The sequence below is a fragment of the Oncorhynchus gorbuscha genome, linkage group LG08 (genome assembly GCF_021184085.1).
Source record: "Oncorhynchus gorbuscha isolate QuinsamMale2020 ecotype Even-year linkage group LG08, OgorEven_v1.0, whole genome shotgun sequence".
In the NCBI taxonomy this organism is placed as follows: Eukaryota; Metazoa; Chordata; class Actinopteri; order Salmoniformes; family Salmonidae; genus Oncorhynchus; species Oncorhynchus gorbuscha.
The window spans coordinates 19,240,617-19,264,436 of NC_060180.1; the positions used below are offsets into that span (position 1 = coordinate 19,240,617).

The 23,820-nt window shown below is 41.8% G+C and overlaps 1 protein-coding gene across 1 annotated transcript; it reads left to right on the plus strand.

The window, feature by feature from the left end:
* The first annotated feature begins 378 nt into the window (after positions 1 to 378).
* On the plus strand, positions 379 to 23,179 carry LOC124041288 (sphingolipid delta(4)-desaturase DES1-like). Its single transcript, XM_046358700.1, has 3 exons — positions 379 to 908; positions 19,437 to 20,179; positions 21,105 to 23,179. Exons 1-3 carry the CDS (start codon positions 827 to 829, stop codon positions 21,249 to 21,251), a joined length of 972 nt encoding a protein of 323 aa, XP_046214656.1. The 5' UTR covers positions 379 to 826; the 3' UTR covers positions 21,252 to 23,179.
* Positions 23,180 to 23,820: the final 641 nt, after the last annotated feature.

A 23,820-nucleotide genomic window follows, 5' to 3' on the forward strand; every position in this document is an offset into this window, starting at 1 on the left:
TTTTGACTCTGCTGTTGTCCATTTAGGACATTCATCTTCACCAACTTCGCTAGAAGCACCGCTTGATTCAAACTCTTCTTCTTCTGTGGCTTTTACGGCAGACTACAACCACAAAATGTGCATTACTGCCACCAACTGGACTAGGTTGAAAAAAAGCTAAAAATAACAATCTAACTTAATCCACCTAAAATAAAACAATTAACACCACATTGACAAAACCTAAACCCCAAAACTCCCACGTATTCCTTCAATCTCTATATCTCCCTTCTCAGGCTATATGACCTCAGAGGGTGGTACGTCTTGTGACAATACTCCATGCAACTCCTCCGCAAATAATTATTTCAGTCCCAGGAACCGTTCTGCCGCACCCACAATGATATCTATTTTCATGGAATTCAAACTCACATCTATTACAGTCACCAACGCTCTAGACAACATGAAAACATCATAACCACCTATGCTAGGGCGAGTAAAATGGTCAGAGTGAGGTGTTCTTTCATTTGTATCTGGAAGTAACTAGCCAACTTTGGCCAGTTAGCTTGCTTGACTACCGTTGTTGTGAGGTCAGAACGCTCGGATCAACCCTACTCGTCGACCATACCTTACGACGTGTGCTCTGAGCGCACTATGTGAGAGAATCTGCGAATCAGCATCCAAAACGTTTGTTTGTTACGCAGATCGGTGTATGCGATCTCTATTTCAATCAGATCCTGCGTTGACACCAGGCAGGGTGGCTTGAGTCCGTTAGGTAACCGAGAAGTTGAAGTTAATTTAATACTTTTAGCTAGTAATATAAATGGTTTGAGATTCATTACACCAAATAAATATGGGGAACCGTGTCCCTCGTGAGGATTACGAATGGGTTTATACAGATCAGCCACACGCAGACAGGAGGAAAGACATTTTGGGTGAGTATTTTCCTTTCTCCTCATAGACCGCAATAGAAGCTAACATTAGCTTGTCAGTTTGTATTGCTGGTCATGAATGATTTCGCTTGTTAGCTATAAGTGTTCCTTTTGTCTTTCATCAAAGCTGGCTGCTAACTAGCTAAAGTTGGCTAGCTAACTAACTATAATTCCCTTTCAGATATGCTATGTAACTAGTAGTTGCTCACTGCAGCCACGGATTAATATATAATTATCTAGCTAATGATAGATAGATAGCTAAATAATATATAACTATAATAATATATGCCATTTAACAGACACTTTTATCCAAAGCGACTTAGTCATGCGTGCATACATTTTTCATATGGGTGGCTGGCTAGTTTCCTTGTGAGGCAGGCAGGGAGAGTTGGATAGCATCTGATCTAATTGCAACCATTGCTGTTGTTACCTACACTATTCGTCATCTAGCTAGCTAGCCAGACCAATTGTTATGTAAATCGATTCTACAGGAACCCCTCTTTATACTTATATCGTCCATTATAAAGGTATGACTCAGTACCAATTTGTAAGTCGCTCTGGATAAGAGCGTCTGCTAAATGACTTAAATGTTAAATGTTAAATGTACATAGGCGGGAGGCGCTACAGTAGATGGCCGTAATGCACCATAACATTGGATTAAACAAGCAGTTGTTTAATCACATAATGATGCTCCAGTGCACATGTGCAGACACCTCACACAACCAACATCAGATAATATGTAATCATATATATGGTAATGGCTACAATGTAAAATACAGAATCCCACACCAACCACTGATAAATCAAATCAAATTGTATTTGTCACATACACATGGTTAGCAGATGTTAATGCGAGTGTGCTTCTAGTTCGACAATGCAGTAATAACCAACGAGTAATCTAACCTAACAATTTCACAACTACCTTATACACACAAGTGTAAAGTATGAAGAATATGTACATACAAATATCAATGAGTGATGGTACCGGACGGCATAGGCAAGATGCAGTAGATGGTATCGAGTACAGTATATACATATGAGATGAGTAATGTATGTAAACATATAAAAGTGGCATTGTTTAAAGTGGCTAGTGATACATGTATTACATAAAGATGGCAAGATGCAGTAATGGTATAGAGTACAGCATATACATATGAGATGAGTAATGTAGGGTTTGTAAACATATTAAGTGACATTGTTTAAAGTGGTTCTTTAATGTTATGGTGCATTACGGCCATCTACTGTACTGGAGCGCCTCCCGCCTATGTACTGAGTCATACCTTTATTCTTGATACATTTTTTACATACATTTTTCCATTATTAAAGTGGCTGGAGTTGAGTCAGTATGTTGGCAGCAGCCACTCAATGTTAGTGGTGCCTGTTTAACAGTCTGATGGCCTTGAGATAGAAGCTGTTTTTCAGTCTCTCGGTTCCTGCTTTGATGCACCTGTACTGCCTTCTGGATGAGGTCAGTACAGCGGGGTGAACAGGCAGTCGCTCGGTTGGTTGTTGTCCTTGATTATCTTTATGGCCTTCCTGGGACATCGGGTGGTGTAGGTGTCCTGGAGGGCAGGTAGTTTGCCCCCGGTGATGTGTTGTGCAGACCTCACTACCCTCTGGAGAGCCTTACGGTTGTGGGCGGAGCAGTTTCCGTACCAGGCGGTGATAAAGTTTGAAAAGTTTGAAAAGTTTGAGTGCTTTTGGTGACGAGCCAAATTTCTTCAGCCTCCTGAGGTTGAAGAGGTGCTGCTGCGCCTTCTTCACCACGCTGTCTGTGTGGGTGGACCAAGTCAGTTTGTCTGTGATGTGTACGCAGAGGAACTTAAAACTTACTACCCTCTCCACTACTGTTCCGTCGATGTGGATAGGGGGCTGCTCCCTCTGCTGTTTCTTGAAGTCTATGATCATCTACTTTGTTTTGTTGACATTGAGTATGAGGTTATTTTCTTGACACCACACTCCGAGGGCCCTCACCACCTCCCTGTAGGCCGTCTTGTCGTTGTTGGGAATCAAGCCTACCACTGTAGTGTCGTCTGCAAACCTGATGATTGAGTTGGAGGCGTGCATGGCCACGCAGTCATGGGTGAACAGGGAGTACAGGAGAGGGCTCAGAACGCACCCTCGTGGGGCCCCAGTGTTGAGGATCAGCGGGGTGGAGATGTTGTTACCTACCCTAACCACCTGGGGGTGGCCCGTCAGGAAGTCCAGTACCCAGTTGCACAGGGCGGGTTCGAGACCCAGGGTCTCGAGCTTGATGATGAGTTTGGAGGGTACTATGGTGGTAAATGCTGAGCTGTAGTCGATGAAAGGCATTCTGACATAGGTATTCCTCTTGTCCAGATGGGTTAGGGAAGTGTGGTTGCGATTGCGCCGTCTGTGGACCTATTGGGGCGGTAAGCAAATTGGAGTGGGTCTAGGGTGTCAGGTAGGGTGGAGGTGATATGGTCCTTGACTCGTCTGTCAAAGCACTTCATGATGACGGAAATGAGTGCTACGGGCGGTAGTCATTTAGCTCAGTTACCTTAGCTTTCTTGGGAACAGGAACAATGGTGGCCCTCTTGAAGCATGTGGGAACAGCAGACTGGGATAAGGATTGATTGACACGTTTACATGTTTTACTCACGTCGGCTACAGTAACGGTGAGTCCACAGGTTTCGTCACGGGCCGTGTCAGTGGCACTGTATTGTCCTCAAAGTGAGCAAAGAAGTTGTTTAGTCTGTCAGGGAGCAAGACATCCTGGTCCGCAACGGGGCTGGTTTTCTTTTTGTAATCCGTGATTGACTGTAGATCCTGCCACATACCTCTTGTGTCTGAGCCGTTGAATTGTGACTCTACTTTGTCTCTATACTGATGCTTAGCTTGTTTGATTGCCTTGTGGAGGGAATAGCTACACTATTTGTATTCGGTCATGTTTCCGGTCACCTTGCCCTGGTTCGCGCGAATGCTGTCATCAATCCACGGTTTCAGGTTTGGAAATGTTTTAATCGTTGCTGTGGGTACGACATCGCCGATGCACTTGCTAATAAACTCGCTCACCGAATCAGCGTATTCGTCAATGTTTGACGCAATGCGGAACATATCCCAATCCACGTGATCGAAGCAATCTTGAAGCGTGGAATCAGATTGGTCGGACCAGCGCTGAACAGACCTGAGCTTCCTGTTTTAGTCTCTGTCTATAGGCAGGGAGCAACAAAATGGAGTCGTTGTCAGCTTTTCCGATAAACCCCACAAGAGGGGGGTGGGGAACAACGTTAGCTAGCTATAGCTAGTACACACCGGGGTAGAGCGTCCTTCGCTCCCACTGGTCGGGTACTGGTTTCCCGCCTGTCAAGCACAGTTTTCTCCGGTACACAGTGGGTGGGAGGCGGGGGCGAAGTACACTCTACCTCAGTGTGTACTAGCTAGCAAGGGGCGACCTGTAGACTGTGTCTTTGCAAGTGGTTTCATATTATAACAGAGATGAAAATATCCTTTAAAAGTGGGGAGGATCTAATGATGCAACAACAAACATGGGTTGTTAATATGACTAGGATTGTATCTTTGGCTGCTGGATAATGAAAGAAAGTTGAGAACATGAGAGAGAGAGTGGTTTCAATGGCATATGAGGAAGTGTTTATAAAATAATCCCCTTAACATTCCTATGGTTGGAACATGTCCAATAAAATGACAATTATGTTTATGGTTAAATGGTTTCAAAGGTGGGTGATGTTGCAGTGCGCAACAGGCAATGGCCCTTCTCTCCTATCTGAACGAACAGTGCCTCAAGTACAGTGCATTTGGAAAGTATTCAGACCCCTTGACTTTTTCCACATTTTGTTATGTTACAGCCTTATTCTAAAATTGATTCAATAGTTTTTTCCCCCTCATCTACACACAATACCCCATAATGACAAAGGTGAAAACAGGGTTAGAAATGTTTGCAAAAATGTAAAACAGATACCTTATTACATAAATAACCAGGCCTTATGAAACTCATATGTAACAATTATTTCAGCGGAAACACTGACGTGTGTAATATCTGAATTTGAAAGTTTAGAATTGAAAAATGGTGATGAGGATAATGTTTTAAAAATAATTAGTTACATCTGAAAAGTTAGTGACCACGAGATGGAAAGCACCATGCCAAAGTTTAACTGCTTCGTTCTTTAATTAACTACGATTTTAGTTTTCTGAGTGACTCGTTAATTTCAGTCGTTCCTTTTGACCTGCTGGTGTCATGGAAATATTCCGTCAATAATATTTCTCAAATATTGGATCTTGTGAGTTCAAATAGACTTTATCACAAAGTAACAGAAGCTGAGCTGGTTCATGAAGCAACTCCCTTTCCAGCCTTGGCAAACACTTTTTATATAGGTTTCATCCTTGCGTCACACACATAGTAATTCCTCTTTATGATAATGATTCATCCCCTCTGGCATTTAGTCACCATTATCTTTTTGCCTTGCACTAATTTTAGCTTGGTTTCCCATTAGGGCTTAGAAACATTAATCCATAGTAATGGTGCAAAAATTAACCGACATGCCCACTCCCCAGACAGGTGCATGTCTAATGGTGCCTAATGACCTAGACACTCAGAGTGCACTTATTTTACTCTTAAGATGTCACACGTGCTGGAAAATTCCCAATACTGGTCGCTATGAATCCTATATAACAGGATTGATACACACTTCTCCAGCTCAGCCAATGGTGTGCAACTGCATTCCGCAATTCAGGGTGTTCCTTCATTTAGGCATTCAGTAGAGTTCGACATCTTCATGGTCGTGACACACTTTAAAAAAAATGTGGGACAAAAGGGAAATAAAATTTGAGTTTTCGCACCCACCTCCCGGTGTCCTCCTTGGTTGCTAGCAGGAGCGACACCGATATTCCATGTCCTTCACTCTCACCTGCCGAACACCTGTCCTCACCGTCATTAACCTCTCTAGGGTATGTGGGATGCTAGCGTCCCATCTGGCCAACATCCAGTGAGATTGCAGAGCGCCAAATTCAAATACAGAAATACTCATTATTAAAATTCAGAAAACAAAACCTATTTTATAGGTTTCAAGATTAACTTCTTGTGAATCCAACCACGGTGTCATAATTTAAAAATGCTTTATGGCGAAAGCATACCGTACGATTATTTGAGAACATAGCCCAGTTGACAAGTTATTACAAATAGTAACCAGCCAAGGAGAAGCGTTACAAAACTCAGAAATAGTGATAAAATTCATCCCTTACCTTTGATGGTCTTCATATGGTGGCACTCAGAAGACATTCATTTCCTCAAAAAATGTTCCTTTTGTTTGATAGTCTCTTTATATCCAAAAACCTCAGTTTTGTTTGTGCATTTTCTTCAGTAATCCACAGGCTCAAATGCAGTCAAAATAAATTAAATTATATTAAATTAAATCTAAATTGTATCCGTAAAGTTCATAGAAACATGTCAAACGATGTTTATATTCAATCCTCGGGTTGTTTTTAGCCTAAATGATCTATAATATTTCAACCGGACAATAACGTCAATATAAAAGGTAAACAAGAAATGCACTCTCTCGGGATTGTGCATGAAAAAGCTCTGTGACATGTCAGAGTCCACTCATTCAGACTGCTCTTACTCCCTCATTTATAAGAATACAAGCCTGAAACAATTTCTAAAGACTGTTGACATCTAGTGGAAGGCATAGGAACAGCAAATTGAGTCCTAAGTCACTGGATACTGTAATGGCATTGAATAGAAAACTACAAAACCAACAAAAAAAGGTTCTCAGGTTTTTGCCTGCCAAATCAGTTCTGTTCTACTCAGACACTATTTTAACAGTTTTGGAAACTTTAGAGTGTTTTCTATCCAAATCTACCAGTTATATGCATATCATATCTTTTGGGCCCGAGTAGCAGGCAGTTTAATTTGGGCATGCTTTTCATCCAAAATTCAGAATGCTGCCCCCTACCCTAGAGATCAACAGAACTGCGGGGAAAACGGTTCCCGACAGGCAGGGCGAAAGACCAATTATATACCGCTAGCACACCAGGCGGGAGGCTGCGACACTGTGCTTGCTAGCTTGCTAGATAGCAAGCACACAGTGTCGCTCCCGCCTCCAGTGTACCGGAGGAAACCGTGCCCAACAGGCGGGGGCAGAGGAAACTGTCTACCGGTCCAATGCCAAGGATTTTTAAAATAACGAACCCAAGATAGACCAGAGCCTGTCATTTCCAATGGGAGCAAATTAATCATAGTGTGTAGAGCAAGCAAGAGGTGTGCAGAGCCAAGCTCAAGCTAGTGAGGTCTGATTGGCACGTTCTAGCATTTATTTGCATATTTCTGTTAGGGCACGCCTACTCTGAAGTGTGAATGTACAATTTGCCCTTGCACACCTAAAAAATAAAATTAACTTTGGCAAAGGGTAAAGTCTACAAAATGCACTCCACTGTTTTTTTTTTTTTTTACAGATTCTAGCTTTGGAAACAAGGTGTATGGAGATCAAATGTTTAATCGATGAGAAAATTAGCTGAATGTCGACCAACATCCATTTCTCTCCAGCCTTCTCCCACTGCTGGCCACATCTCATTTCCATATTTGGTAGTGAGTGGAAACGCCAACTGGATACTACAAATTTATTCATCCAGTGAAATATCTGGCTCATTGTTCGGTCTGTGTTGACACTTTGTACTACAGTGGTTCCTCCTTTTTAAAGTTGCGAGCATACACCGCGGGGCTTAGAGGTACCCAGCGTCACTGTTCCAGACCACCACAAGGGGGAGTTAGAGCACTCGTTATGCATTTGGGTCCCAAGGTTTTTATATGACCAATAATATCGAGTGATTCCAAGGATGAATTTGACGCTAGCCACCTGTCCCTGGTGGTTTTCAACAAAGTTGGCTGACAAAACATTACTGGGGAAGCAAATGTAATAACGAGTCAAGCTAAAAATGTATAATTGAGAGATATGTTCGTTAATGTAGAGACAAACGATTGTGCATATTTTTTTGTTGAAGTTAATTGACAAACTTGCTAAATCGCAATTAACTGACTAGCTAATATTAGCCAGCTAGCTGGTGTTATGACACGAGTACAGTATGACATTGTAATTCATGTTTAATGTTTTAGGAACTCCTGGGAAACAGTGGATGTAGAGAATCTAGCTAGCTAAAGCATTTACTGCAAATTGAATGTACAATTGTGTAAGCATGCCTTGCAATGCAGCTGAAGTAACATAGCTAGCTATTTACTTGCTTATTGTGTAGTGGAGGATAAAAATAACTGTATGGCTGTGTAGCTAGCTACAGTATGTAGCCGATCTGTGTAAAACATTTGGTATGAATATTAGTTCAGAACCTATGATCCTCAGCTATCATAGTTGTTGTATCACCTTCAAGTCTGAATGGCGTTAATGAGATCCCCACATTGTAGCCTGTACATTGAATATATTCACTGATCATGTACTCTTCCTTGGCAAATAAAGGTGTGGTTCAGGTAGGAATCTGAGACATTCTTTTTTTAGTCATATCCAAAAGCAGGTGTATCAAACTCCATTCTTTGAACGATGCTGTGTTTGCATGTACACTTAAAAAAAACTATGCATATCTAACCCTTCATCTGCATTAATCTGAGGACACAGGATAGTATTTCAATGAGATTTCAACCAGTGGAGAATGTGAAACACTTAATTGAAATAAGTTCATTATCCAGGTTTTATAAATAGAAGTTCAATCTGTACTTCAATGCACATATGGTGTGCATTATAAAATGTAGAAGAAATGAGGTGGGGAGGGGTATGGATGTCATAAGGTGAATGCACCAATTTGTAAGTCGCTCTGGATAAGAGCGTCTGCTAAATGACTTAAATGTAAATGTAAGACAGAAAGGGAAAGAGGTATGAACAGAGGCAGACAGCATATGATTAATGAATTACAGTGCTACCCGAATATTCTCTCAGTTAGTCTCTATAGGTGTCTCCTAACCAGCCTTGTGCCCCCAGTTGGACCGAAGGTTATCTTCAGAGCGGGTGAGGTGGCTGATGGGACTGGTTTCCTCTCTCGCATCAAAACATACCTGCAGACGAGGCAGTTGTTTTTCAATTTAAAGCACCTCTTTAATAATGCTTCCTGTTGACCGGACCTCTCACCTATGATCATGTTGTGCCCTCTGTCAGCCAGTTCAGATGAGGGAGGGGTTCACCGACACAGCTGATATAACCTAGAGGGTTTAGGGAGAAGGGGGAGAGGGATGAAGTAAGTGTGTGTGTGGTCTCACTTGGTGTCCACACTGTGGTTAGAGTAGTTTATGCTGAAAAACAGACATGCAGACAAACAATAGAAGATAATGTCATTATTAGACATAAATACCACTTGAAGCTTGATGACTTGATCATTTGAATCAGCTGTATAGTGCTAAGGCAAAACCAATGTGCACAGGTGTTTGGAGCATTCTGATATGCCACAGCTGGTGAGGTGTCAGGTTTGCCTCTAAGTACAGAGGGTGATTATTCTAACTCTGAAATGTTTCAGATCTACCCGCAGACGAGGTAGGAACATAAGTGGATAGAATGACAGGTCAAGGTATCCTTCTTCCTCCAAACTGTGCATGTGAGACAGGTTCCATGTACAACAAGACAGGAAGAGGAAAAAGAACACCGAACAGTTTAATTACCTCTGATTATGGACTCTTTTTCCAGCAATAAAGCTTCCACGGCCTGATCCTCACAGTGAACATCTGGCATTATCTACATTTGACCCCTTGATCAGCTCGCACTCTGAAGTAAAGAAAATAGCTTTTTTTTGTAGCTATGAAAACAATAACTGAGATGACTGTTCAATCTAAAGCAGCAATGTCATTTTCAGGAGACGTCAAAACAGCACAAAGCTTAACACCAGACTGGTATTGTGGTTCATTAGGGGATGGGGAAATATGCAACATGTATACAAAATAATATACTTACCAGTTGTATCTTAAAGCATTGGAATTAAAAGTGAAATGTTTAACCTATTAACCTGCTTCATTATTTATGTATTACCAGTTGAAGAAACACTCCAGTTTCATACATTGAAAATTTGTTTAGGAATGAAAAAGTTAACTTTTTAGATTTGGAGACATTATACATCTTAGTACCTTATCAATTTATTTGTATCAATGTGGACGAGAGACGGGTGCAGAGTATTTTTGCCGAGCAATGTAACGAAGCTTGATCATTCTGGCAATGATACCTGCACCATCTACACGCTGCAAAGATTCTTCGCCATTGTACACAATGGGCCATTGCTCTGAGACTTCCTTTGACCATTATAAGCCCCCATGGAGCATCCTTGCCTTAATGGTGCTGACTTTCTGGTATAACTCATCTGACATATCAGAATAGCATTCCCTGACAGACATTGTTCTTTCATCCTTCTGTAAACAAAGCTAACCGTCACACTGTCATGAAATATTATATTGACTATGAAACAAATAGGACATGGCCTGCTTATGAGTTGCCATGAAAGAAAGTTAGATTAATGCAACTGAAAATGACGAGAACAGGCATTCGTAGCTAAATGCTTTAATTGCATGATTTATCATTCTACGGTATGTATGTAATATAGTACAATGTTATGAACCGACACTGAATCGTAGGAGCTATGTAAAGCTTGGATGGAAGAACGCCCAGTGCTGCTTACCTGAGATGCCATCATTGCACAGTCCTTCTTCGGTGTCCACTATGACTTCCTTTTGTCTGAAAGAAAGGCTGAACAGTATTGGTTGTAGCCAAACTGACACTAAAAAAAAAAATGGCCAAATGGAGGATGGTAGTCAAATTTAATTAGTTTTGTTTTCAAATAAATTGGGGAATAAAATGCATAAAGTTTTGCGCTCTATTACAAAATATTTGATTGCAAATATTAACTATAGGCTCTTAACTACCCAACGTTTGTCATTCTTAGCTTAGCTAAATGGTTTAGTCGGAGTGTGTCCTCAATGGACATTCGGGTGCTTTCGTAAATTCGCTCTGGCCATCTACTCTGATTTCAGAGCACTCTCGTCTGAGTGCAGAATAATTCATTTTACGAGCTCTGAATATGGCCCGTTGAATATGGCCGGTGTCAGTTGTCACGAACCGGCTCAAAGCCCGTAACAAAAGGGAGACGATAAGGAGTAACAAAACATATTTATTAAATAAAGTAAACCAAGTACAATATACAATGGTGTGTGTGTAATCAGTAGTGTAAGTGAGTTTTACATGCATGAATGTGATAATGCAGGGTGTTGAAAGGTGCCAAAGCAAACAACCAAAAACCACCAAGATACACAATCTGTAAAGGTGTCTGCATGGAGACAGTCTCTTCCATGAATGAGGAAGTGGTGTATTTATCCTGGGACACACCGGGCCCAGGTGTTTCCCATGTAGCTGACGACCCTCCCAACTCCACCCACCGGCATCCTAATAAAGAAACAAGAACAAAGAGAGAATACGGCAGACAAGTGGGAGGGTCGTCACATCTCCCCCCCATAAAACTGGGGACCAACAATAACACCGGAACAACATACCGGCCTCTGCGTCCCCAAATTGATGAAGGGTTACGTGCTCACACCGCCACTTGCACCAGCCAACCTCCTCCCCAGACCTCAGCAACCTTTGCACACAGGAAGCAATGTTTAAGAGGAAAGAAGAACACAAGACCAGGAGGGAACATACAGGAAAGATAGAACATGACAACACCAAACAATGGCCAGTCACGTAAAGAATCAGGAACAGGGCATAAGAGACTGAATCAGCTAGAAACTCAAATGAAAAGAACATCAGGGTCCTTAATTTTTCAACAACTCCCAACGATTCATAGTCACTTCCCAACGTAACAGAATTTCACTATTTTCAATCATTCATCTTCAATAGCTGTTCTTTAATACATCATTCTAACAGTTCCTCTAATGGAAAGCGAATGAACTAATCTACATAAGACGCCATAGTCATAAGTAAATAATCTTGCTCAACACCTCTGCTGAGCACATCAGACCACAACCAGAGAAATGACAATCACCCTGAGTACCACAGAAGAGATGAGATACGGAGCTTCCCCAAAACCTACAATAACTCAACCCTAGTCTTTGTGCGGATTTGCGGTGGGTATTTACACACTGTAGCCTGCTAGCAAGGAAATAAAACTCCCCAGCATGCTGGAAAATTCCACCAAGCCACGGATGTGGCCACGAGACAACTGCTCAGTCCAGACACCACACAAAAACAAACATTAACCATGCCCAACATATTCCAAAAATGAAACACGTCGCTAAGCCTATCAGGGGAAAAAGGCTATAGCTCCGGGTAGCAAGTTCCACTACCCTACCCAAATCTCCCACCAAGGTACACAACCGACTTACTCACATCCTCAGACCAATGTCCCAACGGAAAGTAGAAGAGTTTCTAGGCTGGGCAGGGCCTGGAAACTAACCATTAAACTCAAAATGCAGCACACAAACCAAAACAACAAAGGCAACCAATACTGGGCCTATCAAACTCAAACAAATGCATGAGCAAACCAAACACATACAGAATTTAACATTACCTCCACGTTCTCCCAAACCAATACGTTCAAAGATCCCGGATGAGCTCCCACTTGTCACGAACCGGCTCAAAGCCCGTAACAAAAGGGAGACCACGTGGAGATAAGGAGTAACAAAACATATATTTATTAAATAAAGTAAACTGAGTACAATATACAATGGTGTGTGTAATCAATAGTGTAAGTGAGTGTTTTGCATGCATGAATGTGATAATGCGGGGTGTTGAAAGGTGCCAATGCAAACAACCAAAAAGATCACCAATTAAAAAATAATTATGACAAAGAAACACAAAAAGGCCACCAAAATACACAACAAAATATGTAAAGGTGTCTGCATGGAGAGAGCCTCTTCCATGAATGGGGAAGTGGTGTATTTATCCTGGGACACACCGGGCCCAGGTGTTTCCCATGTACCTGACGACCCTCCCAACTCCGCCCACCGGCATCCTAATAAACAAACAAGAACAAATAGAGAATATGGCAGACAGTGGGAGGGTCGTCACACAGTAAACATGGGCAAAAAAAAGCATAATTAAATTGTTTCCAGCAGCACAGTTAGTCACCAACGCTTTGGTTAACACAAACTGCCTAACCAGCTCTGCTAGGGTGAGTAAAATGGTCAGAGTAGTCTCATTTGTGTCTGGAAGTAGCTAGCAAGGTAGCCAACATTAGCTTGGGTGCTTAACTGCCTCAGCCCGAACGTCCAATGTGCGCTCCGGGAGCAAAACGGTCTGAATTTAACCAAAGGGTTTTGTGTTTTTTTTATGGAATAAAAACACCATAATATTAATTAAGCAAGTACCAGTCAAAAGTTTGGACATCTACTCATTCCAGGATTTTTCTATATTTTTACTTTTTTCTACATTGTAGAATAATAGTGAAGACATCACAACTATGAAATAACACACATGGAATCAGTTAAGAACTCATTCTTACAAGAACATCCTGCTCCTTCCTCCCCATTGGGGGATTGAACCCCGGTCTCCGGCGCGTCTGCAATATGGAAGATGATCAAATGATTCTCAAAGATACCATCTGGTGGTCAAACTAGCTATAACTTGCAGTAACAGGAAAAAATGCCTGAGAATTAAATGACGTGCCACAGAATGCTGCGGCAGCATGCACGAGGTGTGGCGCAGTATGATGCAAGTTTTAAAGGAAGAACCACTGTAGCTAGTTTGATAGTTCGCGTCACTGTGTGCTAGCACTCGGTCTCACTCCCGCCTGCTGTGTACCGGAGTTCTGCTTAGGACTAGCCAGCTAAGCTAGCACACAGTGTCCTTCGCTCCTGCCTGCCGAACACCTGCCGTCGTTAACAAACCTGCAGGAAAAGTGAGCCAGACAGGCGAGGGCAAAAGGCACTATTTACCGGTGTACAACTAGCTAGCTACCGTTGTCACCGCTTCTTCTGTGGGGCTTATTGGCGGCTGGCATCCACCGTTATTGTGCATTAATGCCACCTACTGTACTTGAGCTCACCCGCCTGGAAGTATAAGGAGGGCTTCCTGCAGATAAAGGGAATGCCCAAATTGCGGGTCGCAATTGCACACTTCTCGGCTCAGCGGCTCCAATGAGACATGCTCCGACCAACAACTGTCTGTTATATATGCTCAAAGGAAAGCAGATCACGCTGCTGGCAGCATGGAGGAGAACAACATGTTGAGAACTGATAATTCATTGTAAGAATGAATGCTATAAGAATGAATGCTATAAGAATGAATGCTATAAGAATGAATGCTATAATGGACACATGGGGGGGATACAGTTCACAAACGATATTGTGCTTATCACCCTCACGGCAGTCGAGCAATGCATTTCGCCAAGAGTTGTGCAAGATCTAGTCCGATTGCGGCCACACCTAGACCTCGTTTCAAATGCATCAAGAAATAATCTTATTTGTATGCCTAGCAATCAACATGTTTACAAGCATCAGTCACAAAATGACAGCTCCAGATTTTTAACAAGCGCATTTGAGAAAAAAGCACTGTCGTTGCACCAATGTGTACCTAACCATTACCATCAAAACCATTACCACTAGGCTACCCTGCCAAATATACGGCAGGGTAGCCTAGTGGTTAGAGCATTGAACTAGTAACCGGAAGGTTGCAAGTTCAAATCCCCGAGCTGACAAGGTACAAATCTGTCGTTCTGCCCCTGAACAGGCAGTTAACCCACTGTTCCCAGGCCGTCATTGTAAATAAGAATGTGTTCTTAACTGACTTGCCTAGTTAAATAAAGGTTTAAAATCAATACCTATCCATAAACATCAATGCCTTTCTTAAAATCAATACACAGAAGTATATCTTTTTAAACCTGCATATTTAAATAAAATAATTTCATGTTAGCAGGCAATATTAAACTAGGGAAATTGTGTCACTTGCGTTCATTGCACGCAGAGTCAGCGTATATGCAACAGTTTGGGCAGCCTGGCTCGTTGCAAACTAATTTGCCAGAATTCTACGTAATTATGACATAACATTGAAGGTTGTGCAATGTAATTTAGATTTATGGATAACACCCGTTAGATAAAATACGGAACACTTTCCCCACCCTGTGAAGTTCATCATAACTTGTTTCAGCTGTAGCCTAATCAACTGCATCCGGAATAAACGGCATGTGGAACGACCACACAACATATCATCATGTGACTCTGAAGTTTACTTCAATATGATGGTTATTATATAAATATTTGCGCATAAGCATTTACACCACTATTTCTCGCTAATCTATTCACCTGACACTTCTTGGGAATTCACAATTCCTCTGGGGAGAGAGAATCTGCGAGAAATCTGAGTAGTCTCCAAGACAAAACAGAGCCATATTTGCAAAATATTTACCATATGGCTATTTCTGACAGTTCCCGGGAAACAGAGTTTCGTTTTCACTTCTGGAGTAATGATTATGAAGTCTGCTTTACCTGTTCACCTGATAAGATCTGGGAATTCACAATTCCTCCGGGGAGAGAGAATGTGTGAGAAATTTGAGGAATCTCCAAGACAAAACAGAGCCACCTTTACAAAATATTTACCTTAGGGCTATTTCTGCCAGTGCTGGGAAACAGCTTCATTTTCACTTCTAGGAAATCATACTGTGCTTTTATTCATATTTCAAGAGTGCTTAGGTTTGTATTGTTGTATTACTTACTGAGAAGGCGAAGCCATAAGGATTGCAGTTAATATAGGGGAAAACAACACTGATAAACCCTAAAATACATCACCAGACTGCAATACTAGCCAGTCTCAACAGTAGTAACTAGCAGTGTCCCTCTGTGCCTCCTGGTGCTGCTGTACAGTCATGGCCAAAAGTTTTGAGAATGACACAAATATTAATTTTCAGTCTGCTGCCTCAGTTTGGATGATGGCAATTTGCATATACTCTAGAATGTTATGAAGAGTGATCAGATGAATTGCAAAGTCCCTCTTTGCCATGCAAATGAACTGAATCCCCCAAAAACATTTCCACTGCATTTCAGCCCTGCCACAAAAGGACCAGCTGACATCATGTCAGTTCGAATAACAGACTGGAAGCTTCAAAAGGAGGGTGGTGCTTGGAATCATTGTTCTTCCTCTGTCAACCATGGTTACCTGGAAGGAAGGAAATGCGTGCCGTCATCATTGCTTTGGACAAAAAGGGCTTCACAGGCAAGGATATTGCTGCCAGTAAGATTGCACCTAAATCAACCATTTATCGGATCATCAAGAACTTCAAGGAGAGCTGTTCAATTGTTGTGAAGAAGGCTTCAGGGCGCCCAAGAAAGTCCAGCAAGCGCCAGGACCGTCTCCTAAAGTTGATTCAGCTGCGGTATTGGGGCACCACCAGTACAGAGCTTGCTCAGGAATGGCATCAGGCAGGTGTGAGTGCATCAGCACACACAGTGAGGCAAAGACTTTTGTAGGATGGCCTGGTGTCAAGAAGGGCAGCAAAGAAGCCACTTCTCTCCAGGAAAAACATCAGGGACAGACTGATATTCCACAAAAAGTACAGGGATTGGACTGCTGAGGACTGGGGTAAAGTCATTTTCTCTGAATCCCCTTTCCGATTGTTTGGGGCATCCGGAAAAAAGCTTGTCCAGAGAAGACAAGGTGAGCGCTACCATCAGTTCTGTGTCATGCCAACAGTAAAGCATCCCGAGACCATTCATGTGTGGGGTTGCTTCTCAGCCAAGGGAGTGGGCTCACTCACAATTTTGCCTAAGAACACAGCCATGAATAAAGAATGGTAGCAACACATCCTCAGAGAGCAACTTCTCCCAACCATCCAGGAACAGTTTGGTGACGAACAAGGCCTTTTCCAGCATGATGGAGCACCTTGCCATAAGGCAAAAGTGATAACTAAGTGACTCGGGGAACAAAACATCGATATTTTGGGTCCATGGCCAGGAAACTCCCCAGACCTTAATCCCATTGAGAACTTGTGATCATTCCTCAAGAGGTGGGTGGGCAAACAAAAACCCACAAATTCTGACCAACTCCAAGCATTGATTATGCAAGAAGGGGCTGCCATCAGTCAGGATGTGGCCCTGAAGTTAATTGACAGCATGCCAGGGCGGATTGCAGAGGTCTTGAAAAAGAAGGGTCAACACTGCAAAAATGGACTCTTTACATCAACTTCATGTAATTGTCAATAAAAGCCTTTGACACTTATGAAATGCTTGTAATTATACTTCAGTATTCCATAGTAACATCTGACAAAACTATCTAAAGACACTGAAGCAGCGAACTTTGTGGAAATTAATATTTGTGTAATTCTCAAAACCTTTGGTTACGACTGTACTCCCATAGCTTACAAGTTATTCAGACAGGATAAGATTCCTTTGTCACTAGCCAGGTTTCCATCCAAACTTTTAATGCGAGGGATGTACATGTCGGATAGAAAAATGTCACGACAGGCCTGATGGAAACAGCACATTTGTCGGTAAACTTCACAAATGTCGACAAAACAAAATATGCTACAAAAGGTGGGCTCTTTGTCTGTAAAATTAATTAAGCCGACTTTATAATAATTACTCCAGACATCACTCCAAAATCTAACTATTGATTTGATCACTCCACAAAGTGACAAGTTGTGCAATTGGATGAGAGTGCTGGACTATTGTCAGCTATAGCCACCTTCCACCTGATTTATTTTTTCCCTCTCTGTCAGCCTTTATCATCCTTATATATCAGTAGCATTGATGAAACTAACCAAAGTGTGTTATGCTGTGATAGGACAGAAAGCCAACAACTTCAATTGTTGAGTATGATTTGGTTATAATAGTGCCTTGATAAACCACCCATTCCCATGGTTAGAAAGGTGAATGGTCATTAGTCAAGAAGCAGTCAGTGAGTCGCAGGCTAAACAGTCTGTCCACATGAGTCCTGTCTGTCACCAAATCCATTACAAGTAACACAGTAAACTCAAGGTCAACATGGCCTGGTTTTCACTTTCTAGCTTATAGCCTAGTTTAATAAATCCCAGTGATTTTAATATAGGCCTACACACACAATACTCAACTTCTGCCCACTGCAGGTGCTACTAACACCTAAACAAACGTTTTAAAGTAGACCACTACAAGCTGGTAATGTTGTATGGGACCCAGCAATTGTGATTGGATCAGGCTATATCACCATGTGCATTGTTACAATTGACTGTTCCACCTACCTGATAAAGGTTTCCCTATTCCTTTGTACACCCCCATGTTTGTGTGTCCAAAATGTGTTTTTTATTTGATTATTTCTCCCCAATTTTGATCTTGTCTCATTGCTGTACCTCCCCAATGGCCTTGTAGGCGAAGGGTGAGTCATGCATCCTCCGAAACATGACCCGCCAACACCCACTCGCTTAACCTGTAAGCCAGCCGCACCAACGTGTCGGCGGAATCACCATTCAACTGACGACCGATGTCAGCCTGCAGGCGCCCAGCCCGCCACAAGGAGTCGCCAGAGCGCGATGAGCCAAGTAAAGCCCCCCCCGGCCAAACCCTTCCCTAAACCCAGATGACGCTGGGCCAATTGTGCGCCGCCCTATGGGACTCCCGATCAAGGCAGGTTGTGATACAGCCTGGGATCAAACCCGAGACTGTAGTGATGCCTCTAGCACTGCGATGCAGTGCCTTAGACCGCTGCGCCACTCGGGAGGCCCCGTCCAAAACTTTTCTAACTGGTTTGGAAGAGAGGGTGGTAAAGTCCCACATTTCACCCATTCTCCATCGGCTGAGAAATCAAGGTAGTCATAAGGATGACAGTGTTTTTTTGGTGTTGCTTACCTTAACCCATATTGGTGAAATTCTATTTAGGTGGTACATAACCTGATAGGCCTGCATCAACCAGCATTTCATTATTTTGATGCTGTGTGATAACTTTGATCATGCTGTAGGCCAAACCATCTTCTTTGATTTTGTCACTCATTGGCTGGGCCCTAGTGGACCTAGGCCTAACCTGAAACCACCCTTTGTGCACATTAGGTTACTTTTTAGTCAGGAGAGATTTAAGATAAGTTCTCAAGGTGACATGACATTGTCACAAAATGTAAATTGTGACTTGCAGACTGATTTATTTGCAAATGGAGGGTGGATTTGGTCATCTTATTTGCATTGCCCTTATTCTTTAAAAGTACATGAATCATTATGGTCTCTCGTCCTGCTGTGGCTGCCAGTCAAATAAGATACCAGTATAACTTAGTGCTGTTTTGAATGGCAATTGCCAGACCATTCCTGCAGGCACTTTTTTATCAATGGTGTTTGTGGTTGACAGTTTGGTACCTCTGGGCCTGTCCTGACTGAGCTTTTTAAGGGACCATTTGACAGAAGTAGCAATGATGCAAAACTTTAGTGCTTGAGGGCTTGCAAACAGTTACAAATTGTAGGAAATGGCTGATAGTCTTTTATATTGTGATTGTAACAATTTAAAGTTATGAATTAGAATGACATGACGTAAGGAGTTGTGTATCAGTGTTTTTTTGATTAGTGCTTTGCCAAATAAGTAGGCAACGTTTAACAAATAAATTAACCAAAATGATATTCTTTCTCTTCTCTAACAGCAAAGTACCCAGAAATAAAGACCCTAATGGGGCCTGATCCCAGGCTGAAGTGGATTGTTTGCATGATGGTACTCATCCAGTTTTTAGCATTTTATCTGGTCAAAGACCTAGACTGGAAATGGGTCTTGTTCTGGACTTATGCCTTTGGCAGCTGTATCAACCACTCCATGACCCTGGCCATCCATGAGATCTCCCACAACACGGCGTTTGGCAACAGCAGGGCCATGTGGAACCGCTGGTTTGCCATGTTTGCCAACCTGCCCATCGGGCTGCCGTATTCTGCCTCCTTTAAGCGCTACCACCTGGACCACCACCGCTACCTGGGAGGAGATGGCGTGGACGTGGACATCCCCACTGAATTTGAGGGCTGGTTCTTCTGCACACGCTTCCGTAAGTTTGTCTGGATCATCCTTCAGCCTCTGTTCTACGCCATCCGCCCTCTCTGCATCAACCCCAAGCCCATCACCAGGCTGGAGGTGGCCAACGTGGCTGTGCAGCTGTCCTTCAATGTGGCCCTCTACTGGCTGTGTGGAGCCAAGCCTGTGGTCTACATGATGGCAGGTTCCTTGCTGGGAATGGGCTTGCACCCCATCTCTGGACACTTCATCGCTGAGCACTACATGTTCCTCAAGGGCCATGAGACGTACTCGTACTATGGCTCCCTCAACCTGCTCACCTTCAACGTGGGCTACCACAACGAGCACCACGACTTCCCCAGCATCCCAGGACGTAGGCTACCTCTGGTACGATATAGCTGTTGAAAACATTGGGGCTTTATGGAGAGGAAAGACATGTTATCGAATCAATTTTAGCATTCTAACTGTTAAATAAACAATAGGCAATTGGTATTTGGGGGCAGGGGCAGTAGTTGTAATAGTCTTAGTGACAGTTCCATAGCTCCTTTATTGAAGTGCTTAGTAATTAACTTTTATTTGTATACAGCTTACATTTGCAGCCAGAAGTGCATGGTGAAACAGGTTAAGTAATAAAGAAAGGGGTAATAAAAATAAGGACATCTGTAAAACAACCATATTCCTCCAAATATGTTTAGGCAGACTGTTCCAACGTCTAGGCGCAGCAGAAAAGCATTTGACTCTAGCTCTATTTCATTGCACATTCTATGTTTGGAGATGTAAATGATTTAAAAGATTATCATTGTACAAAGAACGTCTAGCCTATATGTTGGTTTGTGGGGAAAACTGTTGCATTGATTATTCTTCTGATTCAGGACGCTGCAATTTTGCTTTGATTGGAACTTAGAGAAACGCTTGACGATGCAATATGCATCAATCGCCCAACCATTTCCTTGTTGCAAAAAAATCTAATAGTTTTCCCTAATTTCAGTTTGTGACAAAACAAGCAGTCATTGTGTAGAGAATCCCAGTACCATCTAAATCACTGAAATATATTTTATATAACCAAAATTATTGTATTTTCAGCTGTTTAAAGCAGCTGTACAAAACCAAAAGTAAAAGATGCAAAAACTACACCTAAGAATGGGCAGCATAGAAATAGCACAGACAGAACAAATGTACCTAATTAGACTTGCTTTCATTGAGAATTGACAGCTCTAGAACTCAATTTATGTGGCTTTTGTCTAGTCGACCCAAAAAGGTACATATTGCAGCTTTATGCTGAACACACTGTTTGTTTTCTCCCTTCACCTAGGTGAAGAAAATCGCATCGGAGTACTACGATGACCTGCCCCAGTACACATCATGGGTGAAGGTCCTGTATGACTTCATTATGGACGACCGGCTCAGCCCCTACTCTCGTGTGAAGAGGAGGCTAAAGGGAGTTGTCAAGCTGGAGTAAATCCTTCCCCACCCTCTCTCTTACTCTTAACAAAAAAACTGAAGTATATTGACACTAGCCCCAATTAACCACCAAGACTTAACAGCTTTTGCATATGAATAGACATTTGAACAGAATGTGTAGTGTCTGTGGACAGTATGTGTGACATGTATGTGTTAATGTTTTCCTCCTCAGGAACAACTGAAATATATAGTCTTCTCTAGCAGAATTACAACCATTACTGCTTGCATTCCAATTAGTCCTTATTACACAAGATTGTAATTTCTCCTATTTGTTTTTCCTGAAAAGCCCATTTATTGCAGTTGTGGTCATTTTAGAAACCTGTAATAGGGATGACGGCAAGTCTGAATATTTTTCTATTCACAAATGTTTATTTTTTATTTATATGAATAATTTAACTCTGACTTAGGAGTTCAGCATCAGTTGCTGAATGTGTTGAATATTTGAGATCCTGTTTGTATAGTTTATTTTATGATCAGTTTTATTTAATCTCTTTGAAAGAGGTGTAGCAATATACAACCACATCTTATTGTGAAAAAGTTTTATTGGAAAGGGTGGAGGATACTCTTGCACAAGTTATGAGATCAGGCCACCTAAACAGTTTTTTTGCTGCTTTGGGGGGGGGGGGGTTAGAAGCCTAGCTTATCACTTCTCTTACGTGTCTGAGGGGAGTTGTAAATTCCATGCTAGAAATGTTATGTTCTCATTTCACTCGTAAAATATTGAGTTCTGTCCTTTCTTGTAGACTACTACACTTACCATATCACAGTGTGTGTAGAATGAACATATTGGCTAAAGTTGAGTTTATTTTAGTTTTTTTTAGATTGGAGTGCCATTTTGTATTGTGCTTGCCAACACCTCTGTTCAATAGCTGATTGTCTGAATCGGTTATTGCTCCAATTTTACATTTAATTTGACACAATTGGGAGATAGAATGGCATTAGATCAAACATTCACTTGTTTTGTTTAATTTATGTTTGCCCCTTTTATGGAAAGACAATGTGGCCTTATGTGTAAATGACTGTAATGCAGATGCTGCGTTCATATCTTGTCAGATGGTGGAAATACAAAAGGACTAGCCTATAGCTTATGTATGCGCTCAACACCAACTTGTCAGGACTAAAAACTCTAAATGCACATCAAAAATCTGAATGTTATAGCAAATTTTGTTTTTAGACAATGAGTCTTTCAACAATCACTATTCTGACAGTCTCTTATGAAAACCCAAAGGCCAAATGAATTGAAACCAAATCTAGATAAGAGTAACTCTTAAGTCTGTCCTTTGTTCCATGTACAGTATGATTGTTGTTACAATTCCACTAGATTCTGAAAGTTGATTATTTCCAATTGTGTCCTTAACATTTGCAATGACGTAAGTAGCCTAATTTGTGAGACAAAATAGCTTATTTTAAGATGATTGACCTCAAGAACCGGGCCACACCCTTAGTCATTGAGTTTGAAAGCCTCTCAAATATGTCACTTTAAAGTAGCTACCACTGAGGGAGAGAAAGCCAATTGGTGTATCACATAGCCAAACCATGATGTGGATAGATATTGTCCAAAGTGGATTGGAAACTTGCTGACATTGGTGCTGAATCACAAATTGACCCTTATACTCCATGTAGACCTGGATTGGTAATAGTTCCATCTTGCCCTCTGATAGGCGTGGAGGGAGATTAGGTCTATTCGATATGGCCACACTTATCCAATCTATTACAGATGTATCTAGGGTTGATTTGCGATTCAGGGGGCCTCTGACAAGGTAGAGGAGTTGTTGGTTACATCTACATCAGTATTAAACAAACTGAACTCATGCTAAGGGTGAAAGAATGTTTATATTCAACTCATTTTAAATTGGAATATTCTGCAGCAAGAGTCATGATTGCATAACTGCATCCAATATGATTTTATTAAACTAATTGACCTTGTTTTGTTTCATCCTTTTTGATGGTTAACTATAAGGTCCTGTCATAAAATGGAATAGCAGGTCAGATCTATCGGGTATAGGCTAGAGCTGGTAATTGCATTAAGGCTGGGGTTGGGTAGGTTACTTTTATGTAATCCGTTAGTTACCTGTCACGTGTAATCATTAATGTAACAGATTACCCAAATTAACAATCTGATTACATTCAGTTACTTTGACTACTTTAAGGCATTAGAAGAAAAAAAAAGTCCTCACCAGGGTCTTGGCCTGACTGCAGTTCAGTGTCATAACTGAGACACTGATGAATCCCAGTTTCAACTGTACCGGGCAGATGGCGGACCGCATGTATGGCATTGTGTGGACAAGTGGTTTGATGTTGTGAACAGAGTGCCTCATGATAGCGTTGGGGCTGATATAGCAGCAAGGGGGGGGACCATCTCCATATTAATTAAAATTGTACAAATCTCTTGGTAAAACGACAGAACTCCAAGTACGCGCAGATTCAATATCTTAAGTATTTTTGATTCACAGCAGGATATTCACTCGTAAGTGGACTTATTCCAATTATTCTGAAAATAAATTATACTTGCAGATCTCATTGAATGTATTCATGTCAAGTTACGTTTGCAACCGTTAAGTCTCACA

Bases quoted from the DNA above. Each gene is read 5' to 3' on its own strand.
- LOC124041288 (XM_046358700.1), top strand. From the start codon at position 827: ATGGGGAACCGTGTCCCTCGTGAGGATTACGAATGGGTTTATACAGAT. The intron at 909-19,436 runs GTGAGTATTTTC...CTTCTCTAACAG, and splicing joins CAGGAGGAAAGACATTTTGG to CAAAGTACCCAGAAATAAAG. The intron at 20,180-21,104 runs GTACGATATAGC...CCCTTCACCTAG, and splicing joins CAGGACGTAGGCTACCTCTG to GTGAAGAAAATCGCATCGGA.